The sequence below is a fragment of the Rhinolophus hipposideros genome, assembly GCF_964194185.1.
Source record: "Rhinolophus hipposideros genome assembly, chromosome: 1".
NCBI lineage: Eukaryota > Metazoa > Chordata > Mammalia > Chiroptera > Rhinolophidae > Rhinolophus > Rhinolophus hipposideros.
The window spans coordinates 10534589-10561283 of NC_138047.1; the positions used below are offsets into that span (position 1 = coordinate 10534589).

Below are 26695 nucleotides of genomic sequence, written 5' to 3' on the forward strand. Positions count from 1 at the left end.
TGTTTATGTCATCAGCTCTGCTTGTTACTGGCCACCCTGACCTGTCCTCATCATGGCGCATTCTGTCTCATCAGTAAGATGTTTCATCCATTCGGACATGGTCTTTCTCTTCATGGCATTATTCCCATGAGCTTGGACTAAAATGTCCCAGATTTCACTTCAACTCTTGCCACGTTTCACAAGAAATTTAATATTTCTTCGTTGTTCTGATTCAAGTCCAGACATTCTCGCGACAGCACAGAAAAACGTGCAGCAACAAAGATGAGCACCACTCAGCCAGATTCCACCCCATCGAAACAAACACAGCTGTGAGACACTGATATACCAAGGTTATGAAACCTTACCGAGCTGTTTGTACAGTGCTGCCTAGGTCAGAGCTAGGTGGGAAGTTCACAAACTTAATTGTGAGACCTCTCATAGGTACCACTCTTCTCTATCCAATATTTCTCAGTGGAAACTTAGCTTACTTCCGTATCTTGATTATTGCTAATAATGCTCATCAGACCTATGGCTCCATGTATCTTCTCGAATTAATGTTTTGCATTTCTTTGGATAAATACCTGGATGCAGGTATGCTGGGTCTCACGGTGGCGCCAGTAGTAAATTTTTGAGGGACCTTCATATTGCTTTCCATTGCAGCTGCACTGCTTTGCAGTCTCACCAACAGCACACCAGGGATCCCTTTTCTTCACATCTTCACCAACACTTGTTTGTTGATTTATTGATGATGGCTATTCTGACTGTGTGAAGTGATAGCTCATTGTGTTTTTATTTGCATTGCTCTCATGATAAGTATCATTGAACAACTTTTCATTATGTCTCTTGGCCACCAGTGCGACTTCTTTGGAGAAAAATCCATTCAGGTTTTCTTCCCATTTTTTCATTCATTGTTGTGTTTTTGGTGTTACGTTTCATGAGTTCCTTATACATGTTGGATATAAACCCATTAGTAGATGTATTATCCAAATATCTTCTTTTCATTTGGTTGTGTTTTCATTTTGTTGAAGGTTTCCTTTGCTGTGCGAAACTTTTTAATTTGATGTCATACATGAATGGGTCTTGTTTTCTTATCCATTCAGACACCTTATGTCTTTATTGGAGCATTTAGTCATTTAGATTTAAAGTAATTACTTATAGGTATGTGGTTATTGCCATTTTATTAGTCATTCGTTCATTCATTCATTTTCTCTTCCTTCTCCTTACTTCTTTTTTTCTTTCTTTGAAACATACATTTTATCTTTCTTGTAATACTGGGTTGTTGATATAAAGTCGTCCACCTTTTTCTTTTCTGGCAAGCTCTTTACCTCTCTTTAGATTCTAAACGATAGCCTTGCTGCATACAGTAATCTTGGTCATAGGTTATTGCTTTCCATACCTTGACTATTTCTGCTAAAATTTAATAAGAGTCAAGATGACATTATTATAATGACACAACCTAAATAGGTGGGTTAAATGAGAGCAGGAGCTCGCTGTATTATAAAATGTGAGAGAATTATTTTATATACAGATTAAGACGAAAAACCCGTCATGAAAAAAATGCTCAGTTCTCTGAACTTTTTATAGCTGATTTCATGAAGAACTCAAGGAAAGTTTCTGACTTATTCATTGCTTATTGAATTCTTTATTGATTTTTTATGTAATCCTTACTTATAAAGTTAATACAATGATTTCTTGTATTCAATCTAGCAAAACCTGTGTTCATTTACAATTCAAAGTAAAATCTATTTTAGGGCTTATCAGCCCTAAATGGTCAAAATGGTTAAAATGGTCAATTTTGTGTTTTGTATACTGTGTCCTCACTAAAAGAAGAAAACTATCATAACACTATTCAGTCGATGACATTAAGATAGTGGTATAGATTTAAAAACAATCAAATGGCGCATTTAAAACATATCTTCTGCTCTTGCCTTCCTCACTTAGCAACATGTCTAGATGTTGCTCTTGAAGGGGCTCCTTTGTTCTTTGCAGTGGCTGCAGAAATTTCCACTGTGCACAAATCACAAAACTTATTTATTCGGTCCCCTATGGATGGACAGCCAGCTGATTTGCCACTGTCAACACTGATGCGGGGAACCTCTCCCGGCTCTAGTCTGCAGCGTGCTCGGGGGGAGGATCGGACTGAGCCGGGCTGCGAGGGCACACGGAGTTCAGCAGGGCCCTGCTCACTGTTCTCTGTGTGTCTAGCACAGGGCTTCACTTCTGACCTTTTTAGGGAAGGGGGGACAAAAGGGAGGAACAAAACAGAGGACGTCATGACATGGGAGCTGGGTTCAGAGAAAACGGGTTGAGCAGAACGTGGTCTCTGGCTTGGGAGACAGGCGTCCTGGCCGTGAGCCCACATGGGACCATTTCTCTAGCTTTGGGGGCTAGAGTTTCTGAGTGATCTTTTCATAATAATATCTGTGGACACATTGCTGGACACATCAAAGGATGAAATCACAATCATGATATTTTTCTAATATAAAATACTCATTGTTGTAAAGTCATGAGGAAGAAAACATTACCAACAGAGTATACAACTTTCTCTCTGAGATGATTTTTTTTAGTTTTCAAATCCTCTTCAGCAATCAGTTCATTTCATATTATTCTTAAGAAACTTTATTAACTTTGGTGTCCATAGTTGTTAAAGCTATGTTGAAAATTCCTTCATATCTCAAACTCAGACATCCTGGTCGCTTGATTTCTTAGTCCCTTTCTTCTTTCAGTCCTGCATGACAATCGTAGATGTATTTGAAGACTTTTAAATCTTCAACTTGGATAATCCTCGTTTTATTACTGTATTTACACTAGATTTTTACCTTGCAGTATTTCACTACCAGACCATATGCAGTAGATAGGTAATTAGACATTTATTATAGTATTTGTTCTCAAGGAAATAAGGAAACCAGGTGAATTTTAAAATGGGTTTTTGTATATCTTTCATACATATAGCAGTGCTTCAAATGACTCGTGATTCTGTCATCACACAGCATTTCTCTTCTACTATTTTAAACTTATCTTTCGAAAATTATTTTTAAATAGTTGTCTTGTAGTAACATCATGAATTGGAGATTGACAATTTTTTCAATTAAACTTTAAGTGTTTATTATGATGATATTTCAGAAATAAGATGTTACGTATATCCATAAAAGGGTATTTATATTTTGGATTTTGAAATATGTAATTGAAGAATTGAATCCCACGTTTCTATAGCTGTGCTCTTGTTTTATTTTTAAAGTTTCACAAGATCTTGTAGCCTTTACATTATTCAAAGACATCAGCTGAGAATGTTTTATAAACATCTATCTCATTAAATCACACGCTTTTTCTGAGTAAAGTCATCTGTGTTTACTTAAATGTATCTACCCAGGTTTTCCTTCTAAGTCCCCTGGGTGACTCAAATTTGACATGTCCCACAGTGAACTCAGTGCCCGAAACTTTCTTTTTTCCTGACTGTCTCTATTCTACTCTGTCATCCGTTTTCTCCAAACTGGAAAATAGCACCATTGAAATAGCAAAGCAAGAAAAATCCTGGACCCCAACTCTCCCTGGAATCACCACATCCAGTGACTCATCACCTTTCATATTTTCTACGTGCCTACCATGTTTTAGAAGTTATGACCGTAATTCACTTTCTACATTTGATTTTGAGGTACTCTTTTGGAGCATTGCATCCCTGATGTTCCCGTTTCAGTTGCAGTTGGAATCACTGTTCTAACATATATTTCCAATGATGCAGCAACTCTGCTTAATGAATGGCTCTCCATTACATGAGGGTCCAATTCATGTGCTACCTGACACTTGCCTTCTTTGGCTTGGTTCTGATCTTGCACTTTTATCTCTCCATCCTATTCTCAGTGGTTCCAGTTTACCTTATTCCTTTGGTACCCTCCCTTCCTATATCGACTCATACCTCATGTTTTTGTTCCTGCTGCCCTTTCTAGAATCCCTTCTCTCGCCTTCCCTCTGTACTTAGCATAACTTTCAAGGTGCAGCCCTAACTTTGCTGCATCTGCTGAGCTGCATTTACTGTGCTTTATTCAGTTCAAGTGTCCAAAGAGCCACTGATACTTTTCTAACGGTTCTCATCTATCTCTACCCAGACTAGATTTAGGACAACATCTGTTATTTATATTTTCAGCTTCTCTGGAGTTAGTTCCTATGATTCGATGAATACACTTAATATTTGTTGTCTTAAAAACTCATGGAATGAATGAGTCAGTCAGCAAGTAAATGAATGTGCTCCTTTATTAAGTTGGGTTTTTGTTTTGTTTATGTTTATAGGACAAACCCACAAAACCGGCAATTAGAAAAAAAGAAAATGGTATGGATATTATTCAAAGTGCTTCCCAAGAGAACACCAATAACGATCATTTGACTCACGTTGATGGAGTTCACCAAAATAATAGAAGTGGTATTTTAGTGACTACCTATGAATTTTTAATAGCTTCAATGCTGGTAGAAAATATATAACCTGTGTAGATCCAAATGTGATATTCATTACTATTAAGTACTTTTGTTTTTGCTAAGTTTCTTCAAATGTATTACAACTTTTACCAACATTTCTTCTTACAAATATATCAACCTGTGTAATTCTTCTCTTCTATTACTTTTATCTGATATTCAAAAATGGAGATAGACTTGAATGTGTATTTAAAATGCATAGTAATAAATATTCACAGTAATGTTTCTGTGACTACATTTTATAGTCAAAATGTCAGCATCAGGATTAGGAGAAGAAGACGTAAAATCACCTGGGGATTCTGAGGTACTGTCTTTATTATTATTACTATTATTATTATTATCATCGTTATTATTTAAACATCAGCATTCAGTGATGTTGAAACATAGGAGGAATGCTTTGACTGTACTTTCTCACCTCTGCATTTCACTATACAAATTACTCTCATGGTTAACCTACAATTAATAAAAGAGCTATGTGCTGAGTATAGTAAGACTACATAGCACAATTCTGCTAACTTGCAAGATTCCTGAATTAAGTCAGTGTAGTATAATACAAAACACTGAAGCCTTCAAAGTCATAGGGAATTAGTTTGGGTTCTGAAGTTGTTTCCCTGAACTCAAGAATTGTTACAGATCGACCTATGGCCAGATATCTGAGTGTGGTTTTTGTCAGCGTGTAAATGTCCTAATGAGATTCAGAAAGAAAATGTTTGGAATGTAGTTTTTTTATAACTTGGAACTTGAAAATATAATGCGTGATACTACAAAGTATTATTATATTTGTATTGTTAAGTAGATCTGCAAGGAGCTTTCCAGGGAAGGAAGAGCGTGGTGCATAATAATAAGCAGATAGGATTCTACTACAGCATTTTGGCTGAGCGCTGGTTTAATGTGCACATACATCACTATTGTGTCTGTGAAAGCATTGACTCTCACATTCTTCGCAGTCTTGTTCAATTAAAACAGCATGCATTGAGTAAATTTCTGCCAACCAACTTGTGGTAATATAAGTACAAAGTAATGATGAGCAAATCTGAGGTGACAGCTGTGGAAAGAGATAGGAAGGCAGTGATTTTGATACACGCGTCTGTGGCCTAACGGTACAAGCAGTGTATTTGAAGGCGGGGAACGTGCTAGCATCCTGGATTGGTCACTTCCTGGCTCTGGGATCATGGAAAACTTTTTACCCTGCCCATGTCAGTGATCTGATTCATAACGATGGAGTCATACCTACTTTTCAGGGTTGTGTAATGAACAGATGTGATAACAAATGTAGAAACACTTTGTAAACTGTGAAGGGTGCTGTGGAAATATAAGACACAGTGATCACAGTGGCTTGTAGTGACTTATAATATACAACTCATGATTGATATAAATTTTAACAGACTGTTCCTGAAAGACGTCCACAGAAATATGTTGATCGTTTCCTGTTTGGTGCCAAACGAAGAGGAAAACATGTACTTCCTACACAAGAAGAAGGTAAGACCTGGTTTGTGCAAAAAAGTCATTCACCTGAATTTTGACTTAAAACATGCAAATGATGTAGTGTAATAGCCAGAGGAAATCTCCTATTAGATGTCTCGTGTGGAAAAGAGAAGTGAAAAGGACAAGTGTTGTGTAGTGCTCCAGTATCAGCAACAGATTCAAGTAGGCGTGCAATCCCAGGAGATGAATTATTTCTTCCATTTGAAGATATTCTGACAACTGAGGAGAGTCAGGAAATAAAGAAGAAGCAAACAGTAAAAGAGGGAATGAAGAATGACAAAGGCAGAGATTGAGGGAGTCAATGCTGGAAGATGAAGCAGGTATATAGAGTGTAAGGCAGTAAATAATTGTTTAGAAAAAGGAAGAGCAGAGTTTTGGAAATGTAGGAAGAAGAGAAAGTGAGCTTCCAGTATCAAAACGTGTCCGAGCGCTTCCTCTTTTCCTCATAGTAGGGACGGCACTGCGGATTGAGGTACATGGCCACGTAGATCTGTTTTATCTGCCATCGATGAACTTAAGCCTATGTGCTCAGCTGTAAATGTATATAACTTAATGCCATATAAAACGCTGTGACTTCATAGGGTAGTATCGTACAGAGCAAAAGAAGAGCATTGGAATGAGACGGAGGGCAGGATCAGTTATGGGATATTCAGGGTGGCAATAACCTGACCAAGCGTCCATGAGAGAGTCCGTGACTCCAAATGCAGTTGCATTTCAGGGAGAAATGATGGCAGCAGGTCTGGTATCTGTATGTCTCACAAGGAATGAGGGGGCACGAAGGTGCTTGTCCACAGACCATGCTCTGTGCAGAGAGGGTGCTGACTTCTCTACAGAGAAATCTGCAAGAGGAGGCATCGGATAGTTGTAGACATACGAGGATCGAGGAACAGCATTATTTTGTTTTTCTTTGTGGCCATGTTTATGACCAAAGGGAAGCAAGAAAATGAAGAAATAGGACTGATAGCTGTAAGATACTAGCACTAAACAGAGAGGAAAGAAAAAGTGGTGGGGATAATTCACAGAAAGAATGAAAATGGCTTCATCTAGGTCATTTTGAAGTTGATGAGGAAATGTGAGAGACCTGGTTTGGATGCCTTCAGTGTATTTGCACTGAAACAGAAGGTGAGAACATTGCTGCTCCAGAGAATCCTGGAAGGAGGAGGAAGTGCTGGAATGGGATAAACTGCAGCCACTGCTTTATCTCCTCAGGACTCTCAGGCAGCCAAGATACATAGGTTACAGTGGTATTTGTTATTCCAGGGAGAGAAGTTTGAATAGAGCACATGGCTATTCTTTGCTTAGGAGTTAATTCTTTGCTAAGATGTCTGTGTCATAAAAGTCCTTTAAAGTCTAGCATGAGATTCGGAAGGAAACTAAGATTGCAAACAAAAGAAATTGGAGACTTCATTCCCTAAGTGCTAAAATTATGGTTTTCAGTAAATGTTACACTGATTTTCAAATGTAAAAGTTTCTTATATGGAATATTTCTGTGGCTGTTAAATTAAATATTTTTCTTTTCAAATACCATATTTCATGTTGAAAGCTCATCTAGTTTCCGGAAAGAGGTCCATTGGGGGGTAGGTGACAGACATCCTGTGGGGTCTTGGCTTTCTTCTGCAGTTTGAGTTTTGCATCTAACATGTTCTTCCCCGGCTGAGTCCCCGGTACCCCACTTGCCCGAGTGCACCCTATCGGGGTTCACAGCCAGAGCTCCCCCACCCATCCCGGGCATGCCCGGAGCCTGCTCTATTAGCTGCTCTAGGTGGATTGCACTTGCTGGGATGATTTCTCTTTTATAGTTTGTTTCCTGCAGTTCGCCTTGGGACTTGGACCTCCTGACGACACTTTTTGTATGTATTTACCTTTATTGGTCACAATGAAGTGTATAAGCTATATAACGGTATTTGACCTGCATAATTCGAAAGAGTCTCCCACCCCCAAAACCTGGCCTTCCAGTATCAGGCTTGGGAATATCGCCAGAATTAAGGCAATCATTTGCTAAAATTTAGGTTCGGTTTGAGGAAGTGCTTGTAATGTGTTATCTGACTATGTATTTTGTTGAGAATATTATGAACTCAGGCATTTCGTGATAATTGGTGAGCTTGTCAACCTGTGATTTTATGTTTTTAGAATGAATTATTGTTTCAACTATTTATTGAGCAACTACTGTGTATAACACTTTACTAGGGGCTATGAATACACCAAACATTGCCTATTCTCTTGGAGCTTATTCTGGTCTAATACGAGAATTTACAATGCAAGGAGAGGGACCGACAAGTAAACAAGTAATTATAAGTTCATATAAATTCTATATGGCAAATAAAAGGGTGTTAAGAGAGGGGAAAAACAACGGTGGATAAAGACAGGATTCCCTTAGATGGTCACTATAGGATTCTAAGGAGATGGCACATAGGCAGAAATCCTAGGGATAAAGAATTTTCAAACACTTCCCAGGTCAGTTCAGAATTTAGAAGTGACTCTTAGAACTAACGCTTATACAAGAATATATCATGTTTACTTGTAATAGCCATAAACCTGAAAGTGATTCAGTGTCCATCAACAAGAGAACGGATGGACATAAAAGTTATATTTCCACAAGGAAATACTACACAATTGAGAGGGAAAAAAACCTGCAGCGTTGATAAATATCAAAACACATTATGGCGAATGAAAGAAGTCTGTGCAAAAGAGTGCATACTGTGTAATTCTATTTGTAAGAAGTTCTAGATAAGGCAAAGTTAATGTATAGTGAAAACAGTAAAGGGCCATATGGTAAATATTTCAGGGTTGGAGACCTTAAAGTCTGCTGTCAAAGTCTGCTGTTGTGGTGCAAAGCAGCCATAAGAAATATGTAAATGAGTAGATGTGACTGTGTTCCCATAAAACTTTATTTATAATTACAGACAGGGAGTCAATTTGACCACAGGCCAGAGTTTGCCAATGCTCATCAGTGTCTAATAACCTCACAAAAGAGGAAAGATCAGACATGTCTTTTCGATGTAAGAAAAACAACGCTGCTGTGAAGCAGCCTTGACAAGAAAAAATAATAATAATCGAACGTAGTCCCTCATCAAAACTCCAGGTCTGATTGTCAATTTACAGGAAATATAGGAACAGAAGGACATGATAAACGAAACGACCGTATTCACTCAGCCAAATGTACATTGCAAGAAATGCTACAGAAGACGTGACTTAGTTTTCTAAAAAAGCAACAAAAAAAATGAGAAGAAAACAGGAAAAAGGGAATCTATGAATCAAACATATTTAAAAAGCTTATCAGCTAGTGACATATTTAACCTGATTCACTAAATCTGATATTTTAAACACACAATGGAATTTATAATAAAGAAATATTTTTAATAATTTTTAAAAGAAAGCTCATGTACATCACTTTTAGATGTAGTAGGAGTCATTGTTGAAACTTCTTGCATGAGGCGATCAAGACACTTCACAATGGTTGTAAGGAAGAGGGTACAAGGAATGCAGGCATACTAGTAGCCCACATTGGTATGGAGAGAAATGACTTTTTTTATGAACTGGTATTCCATAATTGTATATCCCAGCTCATTTTTACTGCAAATAACAGGTGACCTAGTTAACAGTGGCTGCAAGAAGGATCCAGGGTGGTGTTGGGGTTCAGTGACGCCATCAGGACACCCGATATTGGCCCTTTTCAGCTGTGAGACTGTCAATGTTTTAAGTTTTGTTTGCTTGTCAGCTAATCAGCAACTGTGCCAAACATGTTTTCAGGACAATATCCAAAGACTGGAAGGACCGTGTTTCTGTACGTGGTCATCTTTACTTTATAAATTTTCATTATAGTTGGCATACGATATATGTTAATTTGACGTGGACAACACAGTGCTTGGCCATTTGTACCTTACGAGGTGATCACCATGTTGCACGTAGTACTGTCTATCAGCCAGCAAAGTTACAAGGGTATTGTGGACACACTCCCTGTGCTGTACACTACATCCCTGTGGCTGAGGTAGTTTATACCTGGAAGTTCGTCCTTCTTGTTCACCTTCTTTGTCATCCATCCCCGCCTCTCCCTCTCCCCTGGCGTCCATCAGGTTGTTCTTGGTAGCTGAGGGTCTGTTTGGTATGTTTGTTTGTTTTTGTAGTTTTAGATTCCACATGGAAGAGAGATCACACGGTATCTTTCTCTGTCTTCTTTCACTTCACATAATACCCTGTAGGAACATCCACGTTGTTGCAAAAGGAAAGATTTGCTTCTTTTTTTGTGGATGAGTAATACTGTATATAAAGGTACACACACACACACACACACACACACACAGACATCGTCTTTATCCATTCACATATCGAAGGACACCTGTGTTGCTTCCACATCTTTACTATTGCAAATAATCTTGCAGTGAAGATAGGGGTGCACACTGTTTTTCAAACTCGTGTTTTTGTTTTCTGTGGATAAATAATGAGAGGTGGAATTGCTGGATCTCATGGCAGATGTGTTTTCAATTTTTTGAGGAATCTTTATACTGTTTTCCACAGTGCCTGTACCAATATATAACCCCATAAACAGTGCACAAAACTTGTTTTCTGTTTCCGCGGCAACATTTGTTATTTCTTGTCAACTTGATCATAGCCATCTAACAGCTCTGAGGTCATATGTCACTGTGTTTTGCTTTGCGTTTCTTTGCTGGGTAGTGAGGTTGAGCTCTGCGTTTCTTTAATTGGGGTGAAAACTGAGGGGCTCGCATTACACCCCCCCCCATAACATTTACAGGTGGAGTACGCCACATGCTCTTTCCTACTACACTTAGTGGTAAACCAGACACTGTGATTACTTAGTACAATCATTTTCTCTCTGGAGCTGGGCAGAGGCCACCTTCTCTGTGTATTGGGACAGTAAATATCCACACAGAGTCGTGGTTCTCAAGGGAATGAAGATTAAGGAGTGGCTAGTGGGCAGGGAGCCAGCAGCGGTGACTGCAGTTGAGCCAGGCAGACCCTGTACCGTGGAAGGAAACCGCAACAGGGGGTGTACAGATAACACTGGAATCACAAAGTCTTTTATATTATCTTGCGATGGACATACAGCACAAAGAGTCTGCTTCCTGTGCTGTGTGGTGTTCTAAAGCACAGTGCCCATTGACCCAGCTTCCTAATGAGAGGATGCTTCATCCCAAAGTGAACACTCTAGGCTGAAGAGCTGGGCACGTTGTACTGCGTAACAGGAAAATAAGTGTACACTGCTGCAAGTGGGCGTGGTGATGGAATGAGGAACATCACGTGATTTCCATTTGCCAATGTCAGTGTAGGATACTCATTCTACTAATTGAACCATTTTCTCTCCATCTGATGAGTGCTGCTGAGTTTTATAATAAGTGCAGTACTAGTTGACTTTTAGGTGTCAAACCTTGGTACACGCCGTTTATGTTTGATCTCATTTGATGTTACTCACGTATATATTATGTATATCTAAGACAAGTAAAAATTCATAATGTATGAATTGCCTACCCATAGTATGATTAATATGCACTCTACTGTACTCTCCAGAAATCCTTTTTATCACAATACCAGTCTGATAAGTTAAAGTTCTGCATTTTTCTATTGTGGATTTAAAACATGTTTTAATTCTTTTCTTTAATAGTGGGCAAGAGTTCTAAGAAGGACCCTGCAAGCAGGTACGATTTTGTGGATTTCTAAACATGGCATGTTCCCTGAGGGACTGCAGATACCAGAACCCCGCAGTGATTGAGTGTTCTGCTCTGGGCGAGACCCTGCCTTATCTGCGTCACAGTTGTTAGCTCATTTGTCATCACAATAGCTTTGCAAAGTAGCTGTGCTGTTCAGGCTACTTTTTATTAGTTACACATTGTGGTCCAGGAGGTTCATTAATTGACCCATGGTTCCACAGTTACCAAGTGGCTGACCTGTGATTTGACCTTCAGCCTGCCTGGCTTCCCAAAGCCATTCTGTTGTCCCTCAGCCTGTACTGAGAAGTTCCTGGGCAACTCTGGAGTCAGGATTCAGACGCAGGTCAGAGGAGCTCAGAGAGTCCAATTTAGTCATATGTTAATGCTGATTTAGAGTTGTTCCTAAGAAAGCCGGTTAGTCCAAGCATTTGTCTTCATATACTGGACAGTTGTAGCAGTAATGGGAACCTTGTTTTCAGCATCAGAATTTAGCCCAGATGCGAGTTAGCTGTGGCCACAGAACCACAGCCATTACCTAAGCAAGACCTGATCAGTCAGGTGGTTTTGGGTGTAATGCCATCTGTTTTTCTGGAGATGAATTACTTCTCTGTACGAGAAAAATACCTATGTATTGGCCATGTTGGGTTAATGAAATTCAGCATCAAATTAGAGGATATTTCTAATTGATATCTCTACTAACAGACTTCCCAGTTGGGTTTCCCTTCATGGTGGTTCCTTTACCTGGTTTTATCCAATTTTTTTTTCTTTTTCCCTAAAGGCTTTCTTCTTCTTCCGTGAGTTTTCTTCATTTTTTACTTTCTTACCTGCTTTTTTTTGCTGTTTCTCTTGTTCTGTTATGTTTTCCATTCCTACCAGCTAAGTCGTCCATTATTTGGTAGAAGCAAAAGCACCTAGAATATCAGGGCTTTAAGAAAGCTTAGGAGTTAATTATTTAAAACACCCTCTACTAATTTATGCTATGATTAACGTTTTGGTCAAGTGTTTGTTCACCTGGAGAGTTTGTAACTCAAAGAGATTAAAGTGACTTATTTGATTCTAAATGAGTAATGGAAATGAGATTTGAGTTCAGATTTCTAAGCCCATGCCTTTCCTACTTGATCATCCTGTTGGTGATTGTTTTACTAATAGAAAGGTCTAATGAACGCAGTGGAAGATGATCAGAATGGATTTGGTAGCAGAATTCAAGTTTCGAGACACCAGTGTTTCGCAATAGAAATACGGATTTTAGAGTAGAGATCACAAATCCGATCAGGCACAAGTAATCAGAATAGTGGGGTTTGTGACAAGTTAACACAAATCGAAATATGATTGACACAGGATGTTGGCAGTTGTCTAGGAAAGTAGATTAAAATAAGGGTTTCAAGGGCGTACTGCTCAGGTTGCTGCTTTTTCATTGAATGGTGGAAACAGGAAAATTCAAGGTTTCTATCTGAAATATTAAAATAATTTGGGTCACTGGAAAGATTCTCTTTAGAGCCAGTAAGAATGTGGTACCACCTACCTGCACCCCAGCTTACAGAGGGGCCTTAGATCTCTTTCAGACCTAGGTTACTGGAGAGATCGTGAAACTACAGAGATCTGTGGCCCTAGGCAGGTGTCTCGTCACCTGCACCTCTTTTCCCAACTCGCTCATGTCCTTCCCAGCTGCATGGAGGGTTGGGCAGGGGAATGACGGACTGTCAGATCAGTGATGGAGTTGGGGAGTTGGTAACATGCGTGCGTTGGGAGTGGACGACACAATCTCCATTTAGCCTGCTTCCCAGGAGCAGGGAAATAGTGGGTCATTTGAGGTCGTCCTTGTTTCAGGAGTCTGTGCCTTCACAGGCTGAAGATTTCAAGGTTGGAGGTTGCCAGGGAGCCCTGAGGATGAGAGATCTGGTAGTGGGAAGGCTAACAACATACACATTTGTTCTTTGACTTTTGTGCTTGTAACTTGCAAACATTTCAGGGAACTCACTGTATTGTTTTAGCGTTCGAGGAAAGAATGGGGTCGTCTTAGTCAGTGTTTTTCCTGTTAAAGAACCAAGACTGCCATTTCTGAGTCACAAAGATTAGTCTTTGAAGCAGGGGCAGACACTGGAGAAGTGCCAGCATATCTTTCCACCACGATTTAGGTCATGAGATTCCTCACAGTTCAGGTTACAAAAGTTATGTCAGCCATTAATTGGATTTTCAGTTCAGCCTTCAGGACTTCCGGTGAACACAAAGTAATCTCGGCCTTTGGCAATACATTCGCTGTGACTGTTTGCTATGGCAACTTAGAGTGTATCTTCACATTATTTCAGAGGTTGGGAGAGTTGGAGGCAGCAATAGAGTACGGAAAACTGTTTTAAAACAGGCCAAATTTTAATTCTATCCAGACCCTTCATTTGATACGCAGATAGCTGAACTACCACACCATTTTTGTTGTTGTTGCTTTTGTAAAGGAAGCAACTCGCTTATTTTTTTTCTTTACCCCACAGTCTTCCCTGCAAACCTGGCATTGAGGAGTCACCGTCTACATCACAGGATAAAGTCTGCAATGTTGATTCCAAGGTAAAGTGCGCCGGTGTGAAATTAAGTTTCCTGCTCTGGATTTGGTTTTGTGTAGTACTTTCTCTTACAGTGTAGTAGGGGTCCATCTAGCATTGGTTTATGTTCGTAATAGAAAATCGGGTGCAGTAAACCAGTTTATAAGATAGGACCAGTTGAGGTGTTCTTTGTTTGTTTATTTGTTTCTTTGTTTTAAACCCTTGTAAGGACTGAAGATAGGGACGAAAAAACAGAATGGGCTGGAAAATATACAGTGATAGGACAATTATATTGGGAAGCTTCCCACAGTAGAGGAGATATGATATTGGATGAAAGGGAAAGATTCTTAATGTGACTTTTATTTACACCAACATGACCTTTATACACTTGCCTAAATGAAGTCTTTAGTGGATCCAGTGACTTATTGTAATAGTCATGAAATCTTTATAGATGATGTAATACAGAATTGTACACCTGAAATGTATGTAAATTTACTAACAATTGTCACCCCAATACATTTAATAAAATCAAAAAAAATAGTCATGAATTCTCCTGAAGCCTTGCAGTTTTAAAAGTATATAGCATATAATATGTAGGTTCATTTTTTTTTTACACTTTTTATTTTGGTATCATATAGTTGTCAGGAGGAAATGTTTTCTTGTTTCTCTCTTGTTACATGTTTCTTCAGTTACATTCATTAACATTTGATATTATTTTATATTAGTTGCATGTGTGCTGATCCATCATTGAGATTGAAACAACAGTAGAAATTGTTGAAAGTACAACTGAAGTTCTTTATCTCAAAACCCATATTGAAAGGGATTCCACTGTATGCTAGATCATTGTATTATGAACATATTTAAATGTCTTCATCTAATGGAAAAGTACATGTTCTGCCTAAAATGATGATTCTAGAAGCAGTGCTTCTTAATAACCGTATGGTAAAATGTCAGTTTTCAGAAATTTTTTCTTGTTGTTTTTAATTTTTTTTATTTCCGTTTCTGTTGACATTCAGTATTATGTTAGCTTCAGGTGTACACCACAGAGGTCCGTCATTTATGTACGTTACAAAGTGATCCCCTATGAGTGTGGTGCCCCGGCCCCCATACGTAGTTATTACAATAGTATTAACTATACTATTTTTGCAGTACTTCTCAGCCTCATGACCTTTTTGTAACTGCCTATTTGGAATCTTAATCCTTTTAACTTTTTTACCCGTACCCCAAAAGACCTCACGGCGGGCCTTGATCGGTTTGTTGTCTGTATTCATGATTTTTTCTCTTTCTTTGTTCATTTATTGTGTTTTGGATTCCACAAATAAGTGAAATCATATGGTATTTGTCTTTCTCTATGTGATTTATGTGACTTAGATAAAGACCAGCTAGGTGTACCCATGTTGTTGCCAGTGGTAAGATTTCAAATATTTTTAAGTGTCCAAGTAATATTTTAGTGTATACGACGCTTGACAGTTAAGTTCGCGAACTCATCCTTGACTGAATGCTGCATACTTCATTGATGAATATCAGTATCATCACCTTCGATGTATTCCCCTTGGGAAGCCATGTACTTAAGCCAGCGCCTAGTTCACCCTCCGAAGCAATTGTGGAACTCTTCCTGGAATGGCCATCAGAGCAGTTGTCATATTAGCCTTGATGTAATGAATGCCATTAAAATGTCTACCTCTCAATATTTTCTTCATCTTTGGGTAAAGAAGAAATCACTAGGGGCCAGATCAGGTGATTAGGGAGGGTATTGCGAAACATTTATTTGTTTACTGGCTAAAAAGTCCCTGAGACACAGTATCGTGTAATATGGTGCATTGTCGTGATGCAAGAGCCATGAATCTTTCTCAAAAAAATTCAGGTCGTTTTTATCTAACTTTTTCACGCAGCCTTTTCAGCACTTCCAGACAATCAACTTGGTTAACTGTTTGTCCAGTTGTACAGATTCATAATGAATAATCCCTCTGATATCAAAAACGGTTAGCAACTTGTTTAGACTGTTGGTTTGGGCTGACGGAAATTTTGGTCGTGGTGCATTGGCTGACATCCAATGTTCACTTTGACGCTCTGTTTCAGGGTTGTATTGGTGCACCCATGTTTCATCATCAGTGACAACATGGCCCAAGACATCGTCCTGCCTCCCCAAAAGGTGCTGGCAAACTTCACGCTACTTCGGGAATATTTTTGCACACACCTTTCTCATGCCAATATTTTCAGTTCAGATTTTCCTAACTGTGTCTCTATCGATGTTTAGTTTGGTACAGAAGAAAAAAGTCACAATCAGAACCACGATTCTCACGCACAGTTCAATGAATTTTGCGATGTTTATGTCATCAGCTCTGCTTGTTACTGGCCACCCTGACCTGTCCTCATCATGGCGCATTCTGTCTCATCAGTAAGACGTTTCATCCATTCGGACATGGTCTTTCTCTTCATGGCATTATTCCCATGAGCTTGGACTAAAATGTCCCAGATTTCACTTCAACTCTTGCCACGTTTCACAAGAAATTTAATATTTCTTCGTTGTTCTGATTCAAGTCCAGACATTCTCGCGACAGCACAGAAAAACGTGCAGCAACAAAGATGAGCACCACTCAGCCAGATTCCACCCCATCGAAACAAACACAGCTGTGAGACACTGATATACCAAGGTTATGAAACCTTACCGAGCTGTTTGTACAGTGCTGCCTATGTAAGAGCTAGGTGGGAAGTTCACAAACTTAATTGTGAGACCTCTCATAGGTACCACTCTTCTCTATCCAATATTTCTCAGTGGAAACTTAGCTTACTTCCGTATCTTGATTATTGCTAATAATGCTCATCAGACCTATGGCTCCATGTATCTTCTCGAATTAATGTTTTGCATTTCTTTGGATAAATACCTGGATGCAGGTATGCTGGGTCTCACGGTGGCGCCAGTAGTAAATTTTTGAGGGACCTTCATATTGCTTTCCATTGCAGCTGCACTGCTTTGCAGTCTCACCAACAGCACACCAGGGATCCCTTTTCTTCACATCTTCACCAACACTTGTTTGTTGATTTATTGATGATGGCTATTCTGACTGTGTGAAGTGATAGCTCATTGTGTTTTTATTTGCATTGCTCTCATGATAAGTATCATTGAACAACTTTTCATTATGTCTCTTGGCCACCAGTGCGACTTCTTTGGAGAAAAATCCATTCAGGTTTTCTTCCCATTTTTTCATTCATTGTTGTGTTTTTGGTGTTACGTTTCATGAGTTCCTTATACATGTTGGATATAAACCCATTAGTAGATGTATTATCCAAATATCTTCTTTTCATTTGGTTGTGTTTTCATTTTGTTGAAGGTTTCCTTTGCTGTGCGAAACTTTTTAATTTGATGTCATACATGAATGGGTCTTGTTTTCTTATCCATTCAGACAACTTATGTCTTTATTGGAGCATTTAGTCATTTAGATTTAAAGTAATTACTTATAGGTATGTGGTTATTGCCATTTTATTAGTCATTCGTTCATTCATTCATTTTCTCTTCCTTCTCCTTACTTCTTTTTTTCTTTCTTTGAAACATACATTTTATCTTTCTTGTAATACTGGGTTGTTGATATAAAGTCGTCCACCTTTTTCTTTTCTGGCAAGCTCTTTACCTCTCTTTAGATTCTAAACGATAGCCTTGCTGCATACAGTAATCTTGGTCATAGGTTATTGCTTTCCATACCTTGACTATTTCTGCTAAAATTTAATAAGAGTCAAGATGACATTATTATAATGACACAACCTAAATAGGTGGGTTAAATGAGAGCAGGAGCTCGCTGTATTATAAAATGTGAGAGAATTATTTTATATACAGATTAAGACGAAAAACCCGTCATGAAAAAAATGCTCAGTTCTCTGAACTTTTTATAGCTGATTTCATGAAGAACTCAAGGAAAGTTTCTGACTTATTCATTGCTTATTGAATTCTTTATTGATTTTTTATGTAATCCTTACTTATAAAGTTAATACAATGATTTCTTGTATTCAATCTAGCAAAACCTGTGTTCATTTACAATTCAAAGTAAAATCTATTTTAGGGCTTATCAGCCCTAAATGGTCAAAATGGTTAAAATGGTCAATTTTATGTTTTGTATACTGTGTCCTCACTAAAAGAAGAAAACTATCATAACACTATTCAGTCGATGACATTAAGATAGTGGTATAGATTTAAAAACAAGCAAATGGCGCATTTAAAACATATCTTCTGCTCTTGCCTTCCTCACTTAGCAACATGTCTAGATGTTGCTCTTGAAGGGGCTCCTTTGTTCTTTGCAGTGGCTGCAGAAATTTCCACTGTGCACAAATCACAAAACTTATTTATTCGGTCCCCTATGGATGGACAGCCTGCTGATTTGCCACTGTCAACACTGATGCGGGGAACCTCTCCCGGCTCTAGTCTGCAGCGTGCTCGGGGGGAGGATCGGACTGAGCCGGGCTGCGAGGGCACACGGAGTTCAGCAGGGCCCTGCTCACTGTTCTCTGTGTGTCTAGCACAGGGCTTCACTTCTGACCTTTTTAGGGAAGGGGGGACAAAAGGGAGGAACAAAACAGAGGACGTCATGACATGGGAGCTGGGTTCAGAGAAAACGGGTTGAGCAGAACGTGGTCTCTGGCTTGGGAGACAGGCGTCCTGGCCGTGAGCCCACATGGGACCATTTCTCTAGCTTTGGGGGCTAGAGTTTCTGAGTGATCTTTTCATAATAATATCTGTGGACACATTACTGGACACATCAAAGGATGAAATCACAATCATGATATTTTTCTAATATAAAATACTCATTGTTGTAAAGTCATGAGGAAGAAAACATTACCAACAGAGTATACAACTTTCTCTCTGAGATGATTTTTTTTAGTTTTCAAATCCTCTTCAGCAATCAGTTCATTTCATATTATTCTTAAGAAACTTTATTAACTTTGGTGTCCATAGTTGTTAAAGCTATGTTGAAAATTCCTTCATATCTCAAACTCAGACATCCTGGTCGCTTGATTTCTTAGTCCCTTTCTTCTTTCAGTCCTGCATGACAATCGTAGATGTATTTGAAGACTTTTAAATCTTCAACTTGGATAATCCTCGTTTTATTACTGTATTTACACTAGATTTTTACCTTGCAGTATTTCACTACCAGACCATATGCAGTAGATAGGTAATTAGACATTTATTATAGTATTTGTTCTCAAGGAAATAAGGAAACCAGGTGAATTTTAAAATGGGTTTTTGTATATCTTTCATACATATAGCAGTGCTTCAAATGACTCGTGATTCTGTCATCACACAGCATTTCTCTTCTACTATTTTAAACTTATCTTTCGAAAATTATTTTTAAATAGTTGTCTTGTAGTAACATCATGAATTGGAGATTGACAATTTTTTCAATTAAACTTTAAGTGTTTATTATGATGATATTTCAGAAATAAGACGTTACATATATCCATAAAAGGGTATTTATATTTTGGATTTTGAAATATGTAATTGAAGAATTGAATCCCACGTTTCTATAGCTGTGCTCTTGTTTTATTTTTAAAGTTTCACAAGATCTTGTAGCCTTTACATTATTCAAAGACATCAGCTGAGAATGTTTTATAAACATCTATCTCATTAAATCACACGCTTTTTCTGAGTAAAGTCATCTGTGTTTACTTAAATGTATCTACCCAGGTTTTCCTTCTAAGTCCCCTGGGTGACTCAAATTTGACATGTCCCACAGTGAACTCAGTGCCCGAAACTTTCTTTTTTCCTGACTGTCTCTATTCTACTCTGTCATCCGTTTTCCCCAAACTGGAAAATAGCACCATTGAAATAGCAAAGCAAGAAAAATCCTGGACCCCAACTCTCCCTGGAATCACCACATCCAGTGACTCATCACCTTTCATATTTTCTACGTGCCTACCATGTTTTAGAAGTTATGACCGTAATTCACTTTCTACATTTGATTTTGAGGTACTCTTTTGGAGCATTGCATCCCTGATGTTCCCGTTTCAGTTGCAGTTGGAATCACTGTTCTAACATATATTTCCAATGATGCAGCAACTCTGCTTAATGAATGGCTCTCCATTACATGAGGGTCCAATTCATGTGCTACCTGACACTTGCCTTCTTTGGCTTGGTTCTGATCTTGCACTTTTATCTCTCCATCCTATTCTCAGTGGTTCCAGTTTACCTTATTCCTTTGGTACCCTCCCTTCCTATATCGACTCATACCTCATGTTTTTGTTCCTGCTGCCCTTTCTAGAATCCCTTCTCTCGCCTTCCCTCTGTACTTAGCATAACTTTCAAGGTGCAGCCCTAACTTTGCTGCATCTGCTGAGCTGCATTTACTGTGCTTTATTCAGTTCAAGTGTCCAAAGAGCCACTGATACTTTTCTAACGGTTCTCATCTATCTCTACCCAGACTAGATTTAGGACAACATCTGTTATTTATATTTTCAGCTTCTCTGGAGTTAGTTCCTATGATTCGATGAATACACTTAATATTTGTGGTCTTAAAAACTCATGGAATGAATGAGTCAGTCAGCAAGTAAATGAATGTGCTCCTTTATTAAGTTGGGTTTTTGTTTTGTTTTTGTTTATAGGACAAACCCACAAAACCGGCAATTAGAAAAAAAGAAAATGGTATGGATATTATTCAAAGTGCTTCCCAAGAGCTCACCAATAACGATCATTTGACTCACATTGATGGAGTTCACCAAAATAATAGAAGTGGTATTTTAGTGACTACCTATGAATTTTTAATAGCTTCAATGCTGGTAGAAAAAATATAACCTGTGTAGATCCAAATGTGATATTCATTTCTATTAAGTACTTTTGTTTTTGCTAAGTTTCTTCAAATATATTACAACTTTTACCAACATTTCTTCTTACAAATATATCAACCTGTGTAATTCTTCTCTTCTATTACTTTTATCTGATATTCAAAAATGGAGATAGACTTGAATGTGTATTTAAAATGCATAGTAATAAATATTCACAGTAATGTTTCTGTGACTACATTTTATAGTCAAAATGTCAGCATCAGGATTAGGAGAAGAAGACGTAAAATCACCTGGGGATTCTGAGGTACTGTCTTTATTATTATTACTATTATTATTATTATCATCGTTATTATTTAAACATCAGCATTCAGTGATGTTGAAACATAGGAGGAATGGTTTGACTGTACTTTCTCACCTCTGCATTTCACTATACAAATTACTCTCATGGTTAACCTACAATTAATAAAAGAGCTATGTGCTGAGTATAGTAAGACTACATAGCACAATTCTGCTAACTTGCAAGATTCCTGAATTAAGTCAGTGTAGTATAATACAAAACACTGAAGCCTTCAAAGTCATAGGGAATTAGTTTGGGTTCTGAAGTTGTTTCCCTGAACTCAAGAATTGTTACAGATCGACCTATGGCCAGATATCTGAGTGTGGTTTTTGTCAGCGTGTAAATGTCCTAATGAGATTCAGAAAGAAAATGTTTGGAATGTAGTTTTTTTATGACTTGGGACTTGAAAATATAATGCGTGATACTACAAAGTATTATTATATTTGTATTGTCAAGTAGATCTGCAAGGAGCTTTCCAGGGAAGGAAGAGCGTGGTGCATAATAATAAGCAGATAGGATTCTTCTAACAGCACTTGGCTGAGCGCTGGTTTAATGTGCACATACATCACTATTGTGTCTGTGAAAGCATTGACTCTCACATTCTTCGCAGTCTTGTTCAATTAAAACAGCATGCATTGAGTAAATTTCTGCCAACCAACTTGTGGTAATATAAGTACAAAGTAATGATGAGCAAATCTGAGGTGACAGCTGTGGAAAGAGATAGGAAGGCAGTGATTTTGATACACGCGTCTGCGGCCTAACGGTACAAGCAGTGTATTTGAAGGCGGGGAACGTGCTAGCATCCTGGATTGGTCACTTCCTGGCTCTGGGATCATGGAAAACTTTTTAACCTGCCCATGTCAGTGATCTGATTCATAACGATGGAGTCATACCTACTTTTCAGGCTTGTGTAATGAACAGATGTGATAACAAATGTAGAAACACTTTGTAAACTGTGAAGGGTGCTGTGGAAATATAAGACACAGTGATCACAGTGGCTTGTAGTGACTTATAATCTACAACTCATGATTGATATAAATTTTAACAGACTGTTCCTGAAAGACATCCACAGAAATATGTTGATCGTTTCCTGTTTGGTGCCAAACGAAGAGGAAAACATGTACTTCCTACACAAGAAGAAGGTAAGACCTGGTTTGTGCAAAAAAGTCATTCACCTGAATTTTGACTTAAAACATGCAAATGATGTAGTGTAATAGCCAGAGGAAATCTCCTATTAGATGCCTCGTGTGGAAAAGAGAAGTGAAAAGGACAAGTGTTGTGTAGTGCTCCAGTATCAGCAACAGATTCAAGTAGGCGTGCAATCCCAGGAGATGAATTATTTCTTCCATTTGAAGATATTCTGACAACTGAGAAGAGTCAGGAAATAAAGACGAAGCAAACAGTAAAAGAGGGAATGAAGAATGACAAAGGCAGAGATTGAGGGAGTCAATGCTGGAAGATGAAGCAGGTATATAGAGTGTAAGGCAGTAAATAATTGTTTAGAAAAAGGAAGAGCAGAGTTTTGGAAATGTAGGAAGAAGAGAAAGTGAGCTTCCAGTATCAAAACGTGTCCGAGCGCTTCCTCTTTTCCTCATAGTAGGGACGGCACTGCGGATTGAGGTACATGGCCACGTAGATCTGTTTTATCTGCCATCGATGAACTTAAGCCTATGTGCTCAGCTGTAAATGTATATAACTTAATGCCACATAAAACGCTGTGACTTCATAGGGTAGTATCGTACAGAGCAAAAGAAGAGCATTGGAATGAGACGGAGGGCAGGATCAGTTATGGGATATTCAGGGTGGCAATAACCTGACCAAACGTCCATGAGAGAGTCCGTGACTCCAAATGCAGTTGCATTTCAGGGAGAAATGATGGCAGCAGGTCTGGTATCTGTATGTCTCACAAGGAATGAGGGGGCACGAAGGTGCTTGTCCACAGACCATGCTCTGTGCAGAGAGGGTGCTGACTTCTCTACAGAGAAATCTGCAAGAGGAGGCATCGGATAGTTGTAGACATACGAGGATCGAGGAACAGCATTATTTTGTTTTTCTTTGTGGCCATGTTTATGACCAAAGGGAAGCAAGAAAATGAAGAAATAGGACTGATAGCTGTAAGATACTAGCACTAAACAGAGAGGAAAGAAAATATGGTGGGGATAATTCACAGAAAGAATGAAAATGGCTTCATCTAGGTAATTTTGAAGTTGATGAGGAAATGTGAGACAACTCGTTTGGATGCCTTCAGTGTATTTGCACTGAAACAGAAGGTGAGAACATTGCTGCTCCAGAGAATCCTGGAAGGAGGAGGAAGTGCTGGAATGGGATAAACTGCAGCCACTGCTTTATCTCCTCAGGACTCTCAGGCAGCCAAGATACATAGGTTACAGTGGTATTTGTTATTCCAGGGAGAGAAGTTTGAATAGAGCACATGGCTGTTCTTTGTTTAGGAGTTAATTCTTTGATAAGATGGCTGTGTCATAAAAGTCCTTTAAAGTCTAGCATGAGATTCGGAAGGAAACTAAGATTGCAAACAAAAGAAATTGGAGACTTCATTCCCTAAGTGCTAAAATTATGGTTTTCAGTAAATGTTACACTGATTTTCAAATGTAAAAGTTTCTTATATGGAATATTTCTGTGGCTGTTAAATTAAATATTTTTCTTTTCAAATACCATATTTCATGTTGAAAGCTCATCTAGTTTCCAGAAAGAGGTCCATTGGGGGGTAGGTGACAGACATCCTGTGGGGTCTTGGCTTTCTTCTGCAGTTTGAGTTTTGCATCTAACATGTTCTTCCCCGGCTGAGTCCCCGGTACCCCACTTGCCCGAGTGCACCCTATCCGGGTTCACAGCCAGAGCTCCCCCACCCACCCCGGGCATGCCCGGAGCCTGCTCTATTAGCTGCTCTAGGTGGATTCCACTTGCTGGGATGATTTCTCTTTTATAGTTTGTTTCCTGCAGTTCGCCTTGGGACTTGTACCTCCTGACCACACTTTTTGTATGTATTTACCTTTATTGGTCACAATGAAGTGTATAAGCTATATAACGGTATTTGACCTGCATAATTCGAAAGAGTCTCCCACCCCCAAAACCTGGCCTTCCAGTATCAGGCTTGGGAATATCGCCAGAATTAAGGCAATCATTTGCTAAAATTTAGGTTCGGTTTGGGGAAGTGCTTGTGATGTGTTATCTGACTATGTGTTTGGTTGAGAATATTATGAACTCAGCCATTTCGTGATAATTGGTGAGCTTGTCAACCTGTGATTTTATGTTTTTAGAATGAATTATTGTTTCAACTATTTATTGAGCAACTACTGTGTATAACACTTTACTAGGGGCTATGAATACACCAAACATTGCCTATTCTCTTGGAGCTTATTGTGGTCTAATACGAGAATTTACAATGCAAGGAGAGGGACCGACAAGTAAACAAGTAATTATAAGTTCATATAAATTCTATATGGCAAATAAAAGGGTGTTAAGAGAGGGGAAAAACAACGGTGGATAAAGACAGGATTCCCTTAGATGGTCACTATAGGATTCTATGGAGATGGCACATAGGCAGAAATCCTAGGGATAAACAATTTTCAAACACTTCCCAGGTCAGTTCAGAATTTAGAAGTGACTCTTAGAACTAACGCTTATACAAGAATCTATCATGTTTACTTGTAATAGCCATAAACCTGAAAGTGATTCAGTGTCCATCAACAAGAGAACGGATGGACATAAAAGTTATATTTCCACAAGGAAATACTACACAATTGAGAGGGAAAAAAACATGCAGCGTTGATAAATATTAAAATACATTATGGCGAATGAAACAAGTCTGTGCAAAAGAGTGCATACTGTGTAATTCTATTTGTAAGAAGTTCTAGATAAGGCAAAGTTAATGTATAGTGAAAACAGTAAAGGGCCATATGGTAAATATTTCAGGGTTGGAGACCTTAAAGTCTGCTGTCAAAGACTGTTGTTGTGGTGCAAAGCAGCCATAAGAAATATGTAAATGAGTAGATGTGACTGTGTTCCCATAAAACTTTATTTATAATTACAGACAGGGAATCAATATGACCACAGCCCACAGTTTGCCAATGCTCATCAGTGTCTAATAACCTCACAAAAGAGGGAAGATCAGACATGTGTTTTTGATGCAAGAAAAACGCAACGCTGCTGTGAAGCAGCCTTCACAAGAAAAAATAATAATAATCGAACGTAGTCCCTCATCAAAACTCCAGGTCTGATTATCAATTTACAGGAAATGTAGGAACAGAAGGACATGATAATCGAAACGACCATATTCAGTCAGCAAAATGCAAAACATTGCAAGAAATGCTATAGAACACATGACTTAGTTTTCTATAAAACAACAAAAACAGAGAGAATAAAAGAGAAAAAATGGAATCTGTTAATCAAACATATTTAAAAGGCTTATCAGCTAGTGACATATTTATCCTGATTCACTAAATCTGATATTTTAAACACACAATGGAATTTATAATAAAGAAATATTTTTAATAATTTTTAAAAGAAAGCTCATGTACATCACTTTTAGATGTAGAAGGAGTCATTGTTGAAACTTCTTGCATGAGGCGATCAAGACACTTCACAATGGTTGTAAGGAAGAGGGTACAAGGAATGCAGGCATACTAGTAGCCCACGTTGGTATGGAGAGAAATGACTTTTTTTATGAACTGGTATTCCATAATTGTATATCCCAGCTCATTTTTACTGCAAATAACAGGTGACCTAGTTAACAGTGGCTGCAAGAAGGATCCAGGGTGGTGTTGGGGTTCAGTGACGCCATCAGGACACCCGATATTGGCCCTTTTCAGCTGTGAGACTGTCAATGTTTTAAGTTTTGTTTGCTTGTCAGCTAATCAGCAACTGTGCCAAACATGTTTTCAGGACAATATCCAAAGACTGGAAGGACCGTGTTTCTGTACGTGGTCATCTTTACTTTATAAATTTTCATTATAGTTGGCATACGATATATGTTAATTTGACGTGGACAACACAGTGCTTGGCCATTTGTACCTTACGAGGTGATCACCATGTTGCACGTAGTACTGTCTATCAGCCAGCAAAGTTAGAAGGATATTGTGGACACACTCCCTGTGCTGTACACTACATCCCTGTGGCTGAGGTAGTTTGTACCTGGAAGTTTGTCCTTCTTGTTCACCTTCTTTGTCATCCATCCCCGCCTCTCCCTCTCCCCTGGCGTCCATCAGGTTGTTCTTGGTAGCTGAGGGTCTGTTTGGTGTGTTTGTTTGTTTTTGTACTTTTAGATTCCACATGTAAGAGAGATCACACGGTATTTATCTTTCTCTGTCTTCTTTCACTTCACATAATACCCTGTAGGAACATCCACGTTGTTGCAAAAGGAAAGATTTGCTTCTTTTTTTGTGGATGAGTAATACTGTATATAAAGGTACACACACACACACACACACACACACACACACATCGTCTTT

General features: G+C 38.6%; 2 protein-coding genes across 22 annotated transcripts in view; both read left to right on the top strand.

Moving 5' to 3' along the window:
- Window positions 1–26695, top strand: part of LOC308496052 (aldo-keto reductase family 1 member C15-like) — a gene marked incomplete at its 5' end in the record, with an annotated part of 236040 nt that overhangs the window by 88606 nt on the left and 120739 nt on the right. The window lies entirely within an intron of this gene.
- The window catches only part of LOC308500436 (ankyrin repeat domain-containing protein 26-like), a 185809-nt gene that overhangs the window by 46446 nt on the left and 112668 nt on the right, over window positions 1–26695 (top strand). For 15 of the 21 annotated variants that reach the window (XR_013993729.1, XR_013993730.1, XR_013993731.1 and 12 more), the window contains 8 exons: window positions 4264–4393; window positions 4689–4747; window positions 5829–5922; window positions 14075–14147; window positions 16202–16274; window positions 20711–20840; window positions 21136–21194; window positions 22276–22369. Coding sequence is in view for 18 of the 21 variants with exons in the window: in XM_081055284.1 (XP_080911410.1) it covers window positions 4264–4393; window positions 4689–4747; window positions 5829–5922; window positions 14075–14147; window positions 16202–16274; window positions 20711–20840; window positions 21136–21194; window positions 22276–22369 (712 nt within the window). In the remaining 3 variants the exon portion in view is untranslated. Of the gene's footprint in view, window positions 1–4263; window positions 4394–4688; window positions 4748–5828; window positions 5923–11545; window positions 11580–14074; window positions 14148–16201; window positions 16275–20710; window positions 20841–21135; window positions 21195–22275; window positions 22370–26695 lie in introns of all 21 variants that reach the window. The other 6 variants (XM_081055285.1, XM_081055282.1, XM_081055276.1 and 3 more) reach the window with 4 other exon arrangements.